Source organism: Scleropages formosus, chromosome 12 (assembly GCF_900964775.1).
Source record: "Scleropages formosus chromosome 12, fSclFor1.1, whole genome shotgun sequence".
In the NCBI taxonomy this organism is placed as follows: domain Eukaryota; kingdom Metazoa; phylum Chordata; class Actinopteri; order Osteoglossiformes; family Osteoglossidae; genus Scleropages; species Scleropages formosus.
In genome coordinates this window covers 11,220,186-11,233,905 of record NC_041817.1, presented here as the reverse complement: position 1 = coordinate 11,233,905, position 13,720 = coordinate 11,220,186, and the positions used below count along the sequence as shown (strand labels likewise).

The following is a 13,720-nucleotide window of genomic DNA, read 5'->3' as shown; positions in this document are numbered from 1 at the left end:
GTTCAAGTCCTGCTTGGGCTGCCTTGCGGTAGATTGGCATCCCGTCATGGGTGTGTCCCCTCCCCCTTTGGCCTTGCACCCTGTGTTGTTGGGTTAAGCTCCGATTTGCCACGACCCCACTTGGGACAGGCGGTTTCAGTGTGTATGTGTACGTATTTTGTTTATGTAGAGATCATTAGTGAATTGGATTACTCAGCCAATAAATTTCTGAAAATTATAGCTGTACTGTCAAGACAAGGTACTCAGCCTCTTAATATTAATTAACCAGCAAATTGGCTTAGCTGTACCTTCTGCAAAACTTGGAATAAAGTTATTAAAGAGAATTGATTGAGGACGAGAAACACAAAACAGATACATTTACTCAACACTTTTCTCCAAAGCAGCTTACAGTGTTAATATTACAATTTTTCACCCATTTATACAGTTGGGTAACTTAGGGTAAGTACCTTGCATAAGGGTACTACAGCCAGAGATAGGGATTAAACCTGCAACCTTTGAATCCAAAGGCAGTAATGGTAACCATTACACTACCAGCTGTCCACTCACATGCCTTGCAGAGAGCTGTCAGGTCTTATACACCTATACTATATAAAAAATCTAAAAGTTAAGGATTTTTTTTTGTTATTAGTGTCCTAGTGAACAGGTGACACCTCATCTGTGAACCAACAAAGCATCTGAATATTGAATTCTTGAGTTAAAAATGTTCTAATTTACAAACAGGGCTATATGCTGATCTTATTTAATTATTTATTTATTTGGTCTATACTGTATTCATTTCATCACCAGAGGGCAAACTCAGCTCATGTTTTACTCTCCCTTTCAAAATGTATGATCCATAGTAATGTCACCATATAATTCTTTATGTGAATACATTTTTCTAATGTGTTTCAAAGATTATATTATTTGCTGATCTTTATGTGCAATGTAAGTTTTCACTTATAGCTGCATGGATGTGATTTGCTTTTATGGTTTCTCTTTGAACTTTTTTGTGCGCACACACACACATTTTCAGAACCACTTGTCCCATACGGGGTCATGGGGAACCGGAGCCTACCTGGCAACACAGGGCGTAAGGCCGGAGGGGGAGGGGACACACCCAGGATGGGACGCCAGTCCGTCGCAAGGTACCCCAAGCGGGACTCGAACCCCAGACCCACCGGAGAGCAGGACCCGGTCCAACCCACTGTGCCACCGCCCCCCGATCTTTTTTGTGCAATGAGCCAAAAATGTTAAATCACATGCATCATGAGCTAATGCGTGACAGCCACTTTTTCAAAATGATCTTACTTCAACAGTCTTTTTCTTTCAGGAGGAACTTTTTAAACCGTGCCATTCTCAAGAATCTTATTCTGTTTTGTCAGCATGAATTATGAGATAGTTTCATGGTTGTCTGCTTTAGTACAATGTACTTCCTTCAGGACGTGTCTGCCTGTGACTCACAAGAGGCTTTATTTTGTTTGTCTTGTGACGTTCAAAGAAATCCAGTCTATAACTGTGAATATGTCTGTACCTGTTACTCAGCTTGGACAGTGAGTAGTCCAATATACGCCTGTCAAATACATTTTGCAATATGAGTTAAAATACATATAAAGGTTTTACACATAGGAGGGGCGTGGGGGTGCAGTGGATTTGACCGGGTCCTGCTCTCCAGTGGGTCTGGGGTTCGAGTCCTGCTTGGGGTGCCTTGTGACAGACTGGTGTCCTGTCCTGGGTGTATCCCCTACCCCTCCAGCCTTGCACCCTGTGTTGCTGGGTTAGGCTCTGCTTGGGACAAGTAGTTGTAGACAGTGTGTGTGTGTGTGTGTGTGTGTGTGTGTGTGTGTTTTCTCCATGTAAGTATTCTGGTAACTGATCACTTATAGATTCAAAACAGCCAGGTGGAAACTGTGAATTGAGACAGGAAAGACATCATAGAAAACCAATTATACAGAATCAAGTCCCTTCATTTACTGATACTTAAACTGAGTTGTGTGAATAATGAATTATGATGCTAATTGTTTATAGAATATTTATTACTTGGAACTAGTACAAGCTGCTTTTATGCACCGTACATGAATGTAGGAGAACAAAAAAATGTTGGAACATGTTTAGAGTGAAATCTACAAAATGTTGCTGGAGAGGTGTGTAAATCACTGTGTTAAAAAGTGATCAGTCTTGTTGCGTAGCTTCAGAAACCCTTGTGACTTACGATGAAGCATAAGTATGGAATGTGTTAAGGGCTGGAAAGTAACAGGTGGAGCAATGAATGTAAATTGGATGATGAGAATAATAATGAGAACATATCAAATCTGACTAAATTCAAATGGCCAAAAAAGGCACTGTAAAGTGAAGTATAGGGCTCTTTGATGTAACTGACCTTTATTTAGCTAACATCATTTCCCATGGAAAATTAGAATGCAGCGTGTGTAACTTATCAAGCAAGGCCTTTTCACACTCAGTTAATTAACAATAGGCACCCCCGATCAGAGCACTGTATTAAGAGCGAGGCTCGAAGCAAGATCCTTTCCATTCCCAGCCCACAACCCGCAGCTGCACAGCTCCGCACATCGCACTTCCGCCCAGCCTGTGGATCCGCCAGCGCCATTTTGGCTCCCAGCGCGGCTTTGCTCGCCGTCGCTCGCCGTCGCTCGCCGTCTCTCCGTTCCTCCGCCCCGCAGGGTTTCGCTCTCGCTCTTCGCGCTCGCGCTCCAGACGCTGCGCGGGGAATTTCCGGGTCCTGTTCTCCCCATCTGCAACGTCAAGCCCTCGTGACTCTGCGCAGCCATATTGAGGCAGGACCATTTACGGCGCTTTGCTTCTCTTGTCTTTCCTTCTTGTCATTTCAGTACGGTTTTGTTTGCGGTCTAATAATTATTTTGATTAAACACTTATTCAGCGCGCGTTGATATCTGCGGGAATCCCGCTGCTGGGCTGGCCGTGTCACGTGTCACGCGTTAGCGTCGGTGTCCGTGTGTGAGCGGGCAGAGGAAGAGCAAGAAGAGGACTCGTCGGTCGGCAGAGCCCGTCGTCGGTGAGTGCGTGGGTTCGGCGGCTCCACATCAATATGATCCACATCCAGCTCTGAGCAGCGCTGCGGGTTTATACAGTTCTGTATACAACACCGTTACATGATTTCCCAAACGGTGACTGTGCGGAGAGCAGCCAGTAGTTTTGAGGAGCAGGAGGGTGCAGCGAGAGGGGGAGACCGAGAGAACGAACGGAACGGTACCGTGAACCTGCCGCACACTGACTGAGAAGACGGTGCACTTGCTGACTTCGCCGAACTCCTACGTGTACAGTCATACATTTATTATGTATATCTAGCCATATCCAGGCTCTTAAAAAGTCCGGTGGCTTTGTGTGAAACGCCCGCTCCTACCGTAGCCGGCGGGAGTCCTAGGACCTAGCTAAGTTGCTAGCCTAGTTTCACTTTCAGATTGAGAAGACTGTGTTGTTCATTTCACACAGCCTACCGGGCAGGCTTTCTTACTTTACTGTGTGGAGGGGGTTTTTTTTTTTTTTTTTTTTTTTTAAGGGGAGTGCAAGTGGTTTTGTGTTGAAACTGCATGTACTTGTTTGTCTTGTGTCCCTCAGCTCCCACCCACCGGTCCAACATGTCCTCTCGGAAGAAGGTGCTCCTTAAGGTCATAATACTGGGTGACTCGGGGTAAGTCGGTGCCAGTTGAGCTCTGCTCACCTTCACCTTTGTTTTGCTGACACCTCCCTCGTCCAAGACAACTTGCGCTTTATTTATACCCTAAATAAGTGTGCTGATGTGAAAATAAGTATACGATATTATTGATGTTCACTTTTCTTGTACAGCATGGTATTTAAGTTCCTGTTTCCATTGAGTCAGGGCAAGTACTTTATCAGCGGTTCCATGGCAACAGGGTAGTTTGAACTGGGGACCTTAGATTGCTGGACAACAGCCCTAAACGCTACACTCGTAGCTGCTACTAGCGTCTGTTTATCGGTTACAGAAAGGTTGTGTCGAAGTGATTTGTGCTATAAGGCTGTCACTATGTAATTTTAAATGTCATTTTGCTTAGGGTCGGTAAGACCTCTCTGATGAACCAGTATGTCAATAAGAAATTCAGCAACCAGTATAAGGCTACGATTGGCGCAGACTTCCTCACCAAAGAGGTCATGGTTGACGACAGGCTGGTCACTATGCAGGTTTGTCTGTCTTCTTCCTCTTCCTGACTCTATCCCAGGTCAGATTTTCTGACTTTTATCGATATTGACTCACTTTGGTGACTAATAGATTTTTCTCTCTCCAAAAACATCCAAAAGGAATTAAATTTCCTTCATCTTTCTAAGATGTCATCCTGTTGACGGTGTTCTGTTGGGTAGCAATGCAGTTTTTCTTGTCAACACCTGTGATGTGCTTTGATCGTGTAAGACTCCGAAAATCTTTCTCGTGGGTCAGATCTGGGACACGGCAGGTCAGGAGCGCTTCCAGTCGTTGGGAGTGGCCTTCTACCGTGGAGCAGACTGTTGTGTGCTGGTGTATGATGTGACCACACCCAACACTTTCAAGACCCTGGACAGCTGGAGGGATGAATTCCTGATTCAGGCCAGCCCCCGCGACCCAGAGAACTTCCCCTTTGTGGTGCTCGGCAACAAAATTGATTTGGAGAACAGACAGGTTTGTGCCCAAAGGCAAGATTCTGCCAGGCAGCCTGCTTGGAGGGTGTTACCAGTGTAGGGCAAAAATTTGATTGTAACTTTGCCAAATGTACAGTGATCCTAAACAATGTCCTTGACTTAATCTTGTTGAATTTGTTTGTACTGTGTTTTAAATCATATCTCCATAACACTGCATTTGGTGATGTGCATTATGCTCTATAAATGGTTTATCCACATGGGGATTATGGAAGTGATTCAACAAATGGATAAAGTTACTCTTGCACTTCAGCCATCAGTTATGGCAGTTCACACTAAGCCAGGGGGTCTCTACATTTGGCATCACCGATACATTTTTCACCATACTAGGTTCAGAGCACTTTTTTGTTGACACATCACTGCTTACTTTGCTTGGACAGGTAACAACAAAGAGAGCTCAGGCCTGGTGCCAAAGCAAGAACAGCATCCCTTACTTTGAGACCAGTGCTAAGGAAGCCATTAATGTGGACCAGGCTTTTCAGACAATCGCCCGCAATGCCCTCAAACAGGTATGTGGATTTTAGCCCATCCTATTTGTATTAACCCATGTAGCACTTGCTCACCTCCCAGGACTATTTACAGAAAACTTTCCCTCTGAAGAAAGTCTTGCGCTGCCTTTTTCTTCCCTCCACTGCAGGAGTCAGAGGTAGACACATATGATTTTCCAGATCAGATCAAACTGAGGGATGACAAGCCAGCCTCAACCAGCGATGGCTGCAGCTGCTGAGTATGTGCTGGGAAAACAGGAGAATGGAAGAGCAGGGAGAGGCATGAGGGGAGGGGCTACTACACAGGTGGACATCCTTTTTCATCTGACATGATTCTGGATCAAAAGCAAAAATCACTAAATATACATATGTACATTCACACTTTTTTATCTACAGTGTTCTCCCAAAAGACTTTAGGCTTAGACAAACGGAGCAACATTTAGAAACCAACAAAAAACGGTTGCATAGTCTTTGCTTTCCAGGCATCACTATTTTATTGCTACTTCTGAAATGCTGATAACCCAACTCCAATCATTTTATGCAGTTCTCATTTGTAGCAGATTTTTTTTATATATTTATAAAACCTTTTTCCCCTCTTTAGATTCTGTCCAGGGCACAGTCATGCACACCAGTGTCTTATGAGTATGTCTTTCATTAGCGTGCCTTGCATCATCCTCAATCTTGGATTTTTTTTTGTCACATTATTGTTGTGGCTGAAAGACTGATTCTGACTACCTGAATCATAGCTGATGCATTAGAATAGTAGTATCTGCCCTTAAACTGTACACATCTGTTTAATTGCATGTTGTAAAGGAACACACAGGAAAGTTTGTTTGGCAAGTTGTATGTAAAAACCATGATAACATGGCATGTGGGAGTAGCAACTGAACTCCCCTGGGAAGAGCTGGAGATGGGTATTGAGGAGGGATGTGCAGTCTTTGCTTACACCATTATCAGAAGTACAAGTAAGGCAACATACACACTGAGAAAAGGCTGGTATGTGGAGTTATTACAGGCATGTCATTTGCCAGTCAGTTTGGCTTATGCCTCATCCATTGCCTCTGCTTTCCCTTCACCCTCATTCCTTTGCGGTAACACCTCAAAGAACACAAGCAGGCTTTTTGCCAAATTCTTAGAAACCACTGCTATTCAAGATTATTTCTCCCCCCCATTTTGCTTGTCTTAGTTTGACACAAATACAAAGAGGAATGTGTGATAGAATATCTGTTGCTGAACTCTAAGCAAAGAGCAGCATTTTCATTCCACACTGCACTTGCAAGCACAGCCTTTCCTCCTCTCTCCTTGTTTTGTATTTGTGTATCTAGTTACTGTATATCAATATCTGTATTGGTTTTATATATGCCTATATTAAAACAAAATGAACTTTATTGTATGTAGTATAATGCCATATCTTTTGGCAAAGCTGCCATATCACCTGTTAATATAATTTCCATGGAAAAAAGCAAGTTAAATAAAAAAAAATTTATGAACAACTGCTTCTGAGGTCTTTTTACAGACAAGTCCAGTTTTAACCACTGCTAGCTTCACTTCAGGCCAGTGTTGTGTCTCTCTGTGGGCATGGGCTATGTACCTCTGGGACTAGAAGAGACTATAAGGTATTGGCTGTTTACTCCTGTTTACCTACTAGCTTTTCACAAGTGGGAGAACTCTCCAAAAGCAATGTGTATACTTTATACAGAGTAGGACAGGGCTTTTAATTCATTGTCATGGAATACAATCATTTGTATTCCATGACATGTCTTTGGTAGGCTGGTTGTATTTGACTGGACTGTGTGAAGGAATCTTCTGAGCAATTTTTGTGATTCATAACTCATAATACAGTCATCTTAACAGCCAAGATATTGCATTTTACCTTTGTAAGGTTCCAGCTGTGTATTGCTGACTACATATAGTCCTTGCTAGTAAAAACCTGTAATAGCTAGTTGGTTACTGAAGATTACCTGTGATAATCTTTGATTAGTTACCTTCTTGTAACTGAGTCACTGGGGTTTGAATCCCTGTTCCTGCCATAGCCCCCTTGATCAAGGTTTACCCCAAATTGCTCTGGCAAAAATGCTGTTGTATAAATAACACACCATTAAATGGCTGAGTAGCTTAATATACAACCATACCATTGTAATGGGTCAATGGGGAGACAGCTAAATTTCAGTGCACAGTAATTACAATTTAAATGTCATCAGTGCCAATAAAGTTTTGTCCTTATAAGGAACTCAGTTTTACTTATGACCAAGCATAACATGATCTGGGACTCTGTGCTATAATTAGCTCTGTAGTTGATCTTAGATGTATATTGTTTTAGAAGTGCACACATTTCCTAGGAGTGGTAAAACTCATGCAAGCTGAGCTGTATCCTATCTTTCAAAAAAAGAAATCAGTAAGACTGGCATACTGGCCACTTCACATTTTAACAAGGATCATCACAGAACTGGTCTTTTACAGCACTGCTGGAGTGGCATCTTAGGAATCTTAGACATCAGGAAGAAATGTAAGACAGATGGGGTGGGGAACAGCACTGCAACATAAGGGCAACCTTGTTGACAATATTGTGCCCTGCACAAAGAATCTGGGCGATGGGTGCAAAAACAAAGGACAAGAACTACTGAGGTGAGCGGGCAGGCAAGCTCCTTTCTTAACGCAAGTGCCTCACTCTCCATGTCTCATCATTTGACTAACAGCCATTTTTGCTGTAATAATTTATAAAGAAATGAATAAAATGTAACTAAGTCACAATCATTCAAGCACAGATCTATTTTGCAGCAGTTTGGCATCAAGGTCAGCACTAAGAGTTCAAAGCTGCATAACTTGCATGCAGACACATTGACCAAAACCACTTGTCCCGAGCAGAGTTGCGGCAAGCCAGAGCCTAACCCGGCGATGCAGGGTTGGAGGGGGAGGGGACACACCCAGGATTGGATACCAGTCCGTCACAAGGCACCCCAAGCAGGACTTGAATCCCAGACCCACCCGAGAGCAGGCACAGGCCAAACTCACTGTGCAGCTGCATCCCACCAACTTGCATGCAGTTCTAAGGATTTATAGCCATGCCATTTTTTGACAAAAAAGGTGGGGGGCTGCTTTGCTGAATTGTTACCTGGCTAGCAAAGCTACAAACCCGTTGCACCATACCACTGTGAGATCTGGATGTTATTACAGATGGTAACACTGGACTGGTCAATTTAATTTTAATTAAAAAAAAATCACTAGACAGGATGTTTTATAATGTGTGAGAAGTTAAAAGTGTGACAAAACATGTAAAGGTTTAACTTACATGAGTTTCTTGCTCAATGTAGGAGGACTGAGCTTCAAATCAGTGAAAAAATGGTGTTGCGCATTCACAGGTAGGTGCTTTATCCCCCGCACTAGTTAATAATGACATACAATCATCCTCCAAACACTTTAATCTCAAAGGAGACAGTTCTCTATTTTTTTTTATGTATATAAACAAATACAAAACATAAAGGGACAGCTTGTGCCACCAGAAAACACATAAACCTGTGCCATTACATGCGAACTGCAGCTTTATCGTCTTCGTCTTGCCTTTGTCTTCTTCCTACTTCAACTTTTTTTTTTTTTTTTTTTTAAAACATTAAGTTAAATTATACTTCATGGATGTAGTTCAACTGATCATGGGACATACTTATCAGATTGTGACCAGCTCTGTCTTCTGACTATCTGGGAGTCATCTTTGATCAACAGTAGTAATATATTCTTGCAACACTGGATTGTGGGTTGAAGGGTACAGCTTGTATAGTGTACAAGACCAAGAACCCTTGCACTGGGCATAGTGAGGTGCTCTGCAGTGTTCGCAGCTGAGCAAACCATACTCCTCTGTGCACATTCTTTTTACATTAAGCTGGTACAGATAAGACTATATGCCCATCTCTTGTGATTAATAATTCAAAGTCCATTTTTGCTGCACTGTCCCCTCCCAACCATTCTCGGCAGTTCATCACAACTTAAAGTGGACAGTCACAGCCCCAGATCAGTATCCCTCAGTGAGATTTAGTCCATGTAAGAGGTGTCCATGCCCTCTGCGTCAGGGTGCAGCAGCCGGTCAGCCAGGCGCTCGATGTCATCCAGACTGAGCTGCCGGAGCGAGCGTTCATAGTCCTTGGGGAAAAGCAAGACACTAAGTTAGCCCCATGCACACGTACCCAGGATCACTAGTTCTGCTCCCTATGCCAAATTATGGTGTAATGAGAGATATACTGTAGCATGAAGTGTTCTTAACATTCTGAGCCGATAGCCAGCGTGGTGAGACCAACACTGAGTATGGCCATCTCCACAGCAGTAGGCTGAGTGTCTGTGGAGGCAGGCAGTTGTGGGCAGCACGGTGTTCCTTCCGGAAGTTCTACCTTAATGAGCTGCTCCTGCACCCTGGCTGCATCTGTGGGGCTAAAATGTCTGGCCAGCACTGCTGAGAGAGCCTGCCACACCCCCACACTACTACTGCTGCTGCTGTTGCTGCTGGCTCCCCCTGCTGCTCCAGCCTGCTCTCCTACTGGCCGCACCACCAGGTTTATCTTAGCATCCGGTCCAATGGAATAGTCGCTGAGTCTGTGTTCGTCTGGCAGAAAAGTGAACACGTTATCAACATGCCGAACACTGAACTGCAAATTCTGAAAGGTATGGGTGGCAAATGGCAGTGGCAAGAACATGGGTCCAAAGAGCTTCTGATTATGGTTTATTTTTAGGTGTCCAAAACTGTACCTGCTAGAGATTTCCCCTTGTAAAGAAGCCGCTGTTGACTCGGTGGTATGTTCAAACGATCCGAGACCAGCTCTTTTACAGTTGATACCTTCTCATTCTCAGTTACCTGCAGATGAGAAATAAATAAATGTCCTTGATCGAGCCTTTTGTAGTAACATCTGCATATCCCTCTCACAGTATTCATTATGTATACACATTTTAATCTCCCTCTGTCAGAATGTCATAACAGACAGCTTTCATAAAATAGATTTTTGTAAAATAAATCAATATGGTAAATAAAGGTAAAGTTCTATGCAATAATAGTAAGGTGAAGTTTGGTTCATTTTTCAAAGTCCAGCCATTTAATTTGGTTCTTATCAACTAATGACTTTTACAGATGTCTTCAGTAATTAACCAGAATGATGAATGTCTTTATGGAGATTTATTCCACATAAAATGACCCAGTTATACCATAATTTAGCAACAGCACTAAAAGTCTTGCAAAGAACCAAAACTACTTCTGCCTGTAAACTCAGTTTAGTAACTCATGGCTCTGCATAACATTTTAGAACGGCCAAGTCTTCTATTGAAAATTAAACTGCAACCAAGAAAACATTTTATCTACTTGCCACAATCCTCCTTGTCTCTGCTGATTACAAAATTTACAGGTAGGAAAAAAGTGGAGTTCTACATTTCTCACATCCAACCTCCCTAAACAGCTATCTTGCATCTATTTTAAATAACCTCACTAAAAGCAGATTAATTTTCAGCATTCAAGGGTGTGATGAAAGTCAGCTTACATTTATTTAATGTTAACCATTTTTAACAATCTGTCATGTTTTCTACTTGAAATCTGGCAATATGAGTTGGATATATACATATAAATGAAATTTTTGATTCAGATCATCTTTAGCACATGGAGTACAATGGATTTTCTAAAAGTGAAGCACACTGCAAAGGTACTGCTGTGAGGCAGGTCTTAGGTAAATGGACTCAAAATAATGTAGTTTGTCTATGCAAATTCACCTTTAAAACTGTGGATTTTATGCATGAGATAATAAAGTACAAACCTCATGTACTGTGGCTTCTTGCACTCCAGCGATTCCTAACTTATTTTAAAAAAGAGCAGTGCATTCAGTTCGTCTACTGCTGACATATTCCAACTCTGGATTAGAAGGTTAAATTGATTTCCGAACCAAATATTTACATGAATGCATAATCAACAACTCCTTAATTACCATCTTTCTTGAGGTACTGGAGCTGACGTAATTGTAGATATTTTTCTGAACATCTCCGTAGACATCTTTTAATAACCCTTGCAGTGTACTCTAGACAAGCAGATTTGCATAACAAAAATAAATTCAGCATTTCAATGTTAGCAAAGAGGGATGACAAGGGTTAAGTTGGCACAAGCTCAGAAAGTCTTAAAGCTGTTTCGCTAATCTTGCACAAGTCTTCTAAAAGCAAGTTCTGAAATAAACAGTGGCTTGAAAAAAGCATGCACTGCCAAAGTGTGTCTACAGAATTTTGTGGCACAAAATTGCTATATCCAGTGCCTTAAAACCATATGACGCTTACAGTTGCTCCATGTGAACGATCTGCATATTAAGGATGGAATCACACCATTCATGTAAATGGGGGTGAGGTCCACATAATTTATGTACCAAGTATGAGCACCAGTTTAAGTTTCAAAATGTATGTCAGCCTCTAAATTCTCTAATCCAAGATATCCAGTGTGGAAAGCTATTGCTGGAAAAATGTTGCCTGCATGGGAAACCTGTTGGCCACAACATAGAAATCATAAATTGCTTTTCTTTAAATAAGTAAATAAATAAATAAATAAATAAATAAATAAATATTGTGGATTAAGTTACAAGCTGTTTGGTCTTTTCCAGCAGCAGTGGCGTTAATTACACATTTGTGCTTTTTAAATACCAGCATACATTAAAATTACATAATTTGACAGACTTTCAGCAATGGAACTCTTTTAGAAACATTGCACTGCAATTGATGTAAGTTCTTATATACATTTACATGTTAATTTTTCAATGCAACATCAATCAGTTTTCAAAAAATTAAGTATAACTTTCCACCACGGATGCAGACCTGCAGATGAGGCAACTAACACGTTACAAGAAATTTATCAAAATTATCCTTCTCCCTCTGTTCAGTCACTGCTGTCAATGGACGAAGTCCTGCTGAATTTATAAACCTTCATTAAACTTGCGATTTAACCGTTTGATGGTTCACCCACACAGCAGTTTACACAGCAGGGCCATCTTAGCATATATGTATTTATATTTATTAATTTAGCTGATGCTTTTCTCCAAAGCAACTTGCAATGGGCAGCATGGTGGCACAGCGAGTAGCGCTGCTGTCTCACAACACCTGGATGGTAGGAGAGGACAGGGGTTCGATCCCCGCTCGGTCTGTGTGGAGTTTACACATTTGCATGGGTTTCCTCCCACCATCCAAAGACATGCTGTTCACCCATAGAGTGGGAGTGAGAGTGTGTTCCATGGATGCAAGTAGTGTATCTAGCAGTGTAAGTCACCTTGGTGAATAAGGTATGTGGGTTCGTAACACTACGTAGACTTCATTGGAAGTCACTTTGGAGAAAAGTACCCACTTGTACAGCTGGGTAATTTCACTGGAGAGACCAGCTATCCCATTTAAAGGTAAGGGCACTGCAGCAAGTGGTAGTGTACTGGTGAGAGCTGCTGCCTTTGGACCCAAAGGTGGTAGGTTCAAAGCCCACCTCCAGCTGGGTATAGACCCTAAATTGCTCCAGTAAGAACTGCCCAGCTGTATAAATTGGGGTAGCTCAACAATGATTGTGTAAGTTGCTTTGAAGAAACACATCAGCTAAATTAATAAAGTAAAAATGGGATTCAGACTAAAGAACTTGGCTTCAGACTGGAAGATAAAGAGGAGAATAGCTGGAAACGCTCAAGACCAACGTTACAGAACTGGAGAAAGCCGGAAAAGAACTCGGGTCGTTGATCATGAGCTGCGACCGAGATGTTGTCAACCGTCAGTCAGTGAACAGCACAAGCATTACTGTGTTTAACTTCTCATGCAGTAAAATGGCATGTTTATGTTAAGTGGCTCAGAAAAACAGCAAATAACCTTGTTGATAGTAGGGATATAATAAGACCCAGATCATGTCTGACACTGCGGAACACGAGCCTGTCTGTCCTCTGCGCGAGGATCACTGAGACACACTGCGCTCCTCGCTAAACCAACCGTTTCAGTTCACAAAATTAGAACACCTGCATGATGACATGTTTCTTAAAAACTGCTGAACACATCGTTGACAGATTTGTCAAGCAGCTTGGGTCGATCGTGGGACATGCCACATGTCATATGATCATGGCATCATGGTTAGCTGTATTTTTTAACACCTCAAAATTACGACGCCATGGTGGTAACATGATAAAAACAAACGAACACAAATACACGATTGTTTGAATTTGCTTAAAGTACAGAAGCACAATGAAACTTGCTAAATTTACAGATTTTACCAGCCGTACAACACTCCTACAGGGGTAGGCCGCTCATCCCCGCTCTTTCCAGTGCCTTCGACCCAGGCGCGAAAGGCCTCTTCCCCCCGCTGAAAGGCAGCAACGGGGTCTTGCGACTCTGGCTTACCTGTAGGCTACACTCTTTTCCCTGAAGTGGCTTCACAGTGACTATCATTTTGTCATTCGACCTGCTTTAGGAATCTTTCAATACTGTATAGAAATGAATAACTGGACTCGAACGGATAAAGACGCTGTACCCACTAATAACGTGGCCTGTAACTCAGTTTAGCGGCCTGTTAGCAGAGCCCAGGACAGCGGCACTTGGCGCAGAGTACGTGACGTGTGTGAAACGTC

At 42.4% G+C, this 13,720-nt stretch overlaps 2 protein-coding genes across 3 annotated transcripts; one reads left to right on the top strand and one right to left on the bottom strand.

Moving 5' to 3' along the window:
• The first annotated feature begins 2,659 nt into the window (after positions 1-2,659).
• On the top strand, positions 2,660-6,623 carry rab7b (RAB7b, member RAS oncogene family). Of its 2 annotated transcripts, XM_018744182.2 has the most exons (7): positions 2,660-2,771; positions 2,876-3,006; positions 3,573-3,646; positions 4,029-4,155; positions 4,409-4,627; positions 5,025-5,153; positions 5,282-6,623. In XM_018744182.2, the coding sequence occupies exons 3-7, from the start codon at positions 3,594-3,596 to the stop codon at positions 5,369-5,371; spliced, it is 618 nt and encodes a 205-aa protein (XP_018599698.1). In that variant the 5' UTR covers positions 2,660-2,771; positions 2,876-3,006; positions 3,573-3,593; the 3' UTR covers positions 5,372-6,623. The 2 variants fall into 2 exon arrangements, with proteins under 2 accessions (XP_018599698.1, XP_018599697.1); XM_018744181.2 differs by having other exon boundaries at positions 2,731-3,010; positions 3,574-3,646.
• A 1,910-nt stretch (positions 6,624-8,533) lies between these two features.
• ubl4a (ubiquitin like 4A) lies at positions 8,534-13,695 on the bottom strand. Its single transcript, XM_018744018.1, has 4 exons — positions 13,494-13,695; positions 9,864-9,969; positions 9,509-9,720; positions 8,534-9,263 (listed from the first exon to the last, which is right to left on the bottom strand). Exons 1-4 carry the CDS (start codon positions 13,539-13,541, stop codon positions 9,156-9,158), a joined length of 474 nt encoding a protein of 157 aa, XP_018599534.1. The 5' UTR covers positions 13,542-13,695; the 3' UTR covers positions 8,534-9,155.
• Positions 13,696-13,720: the final 25 nt, after the last annotated feature.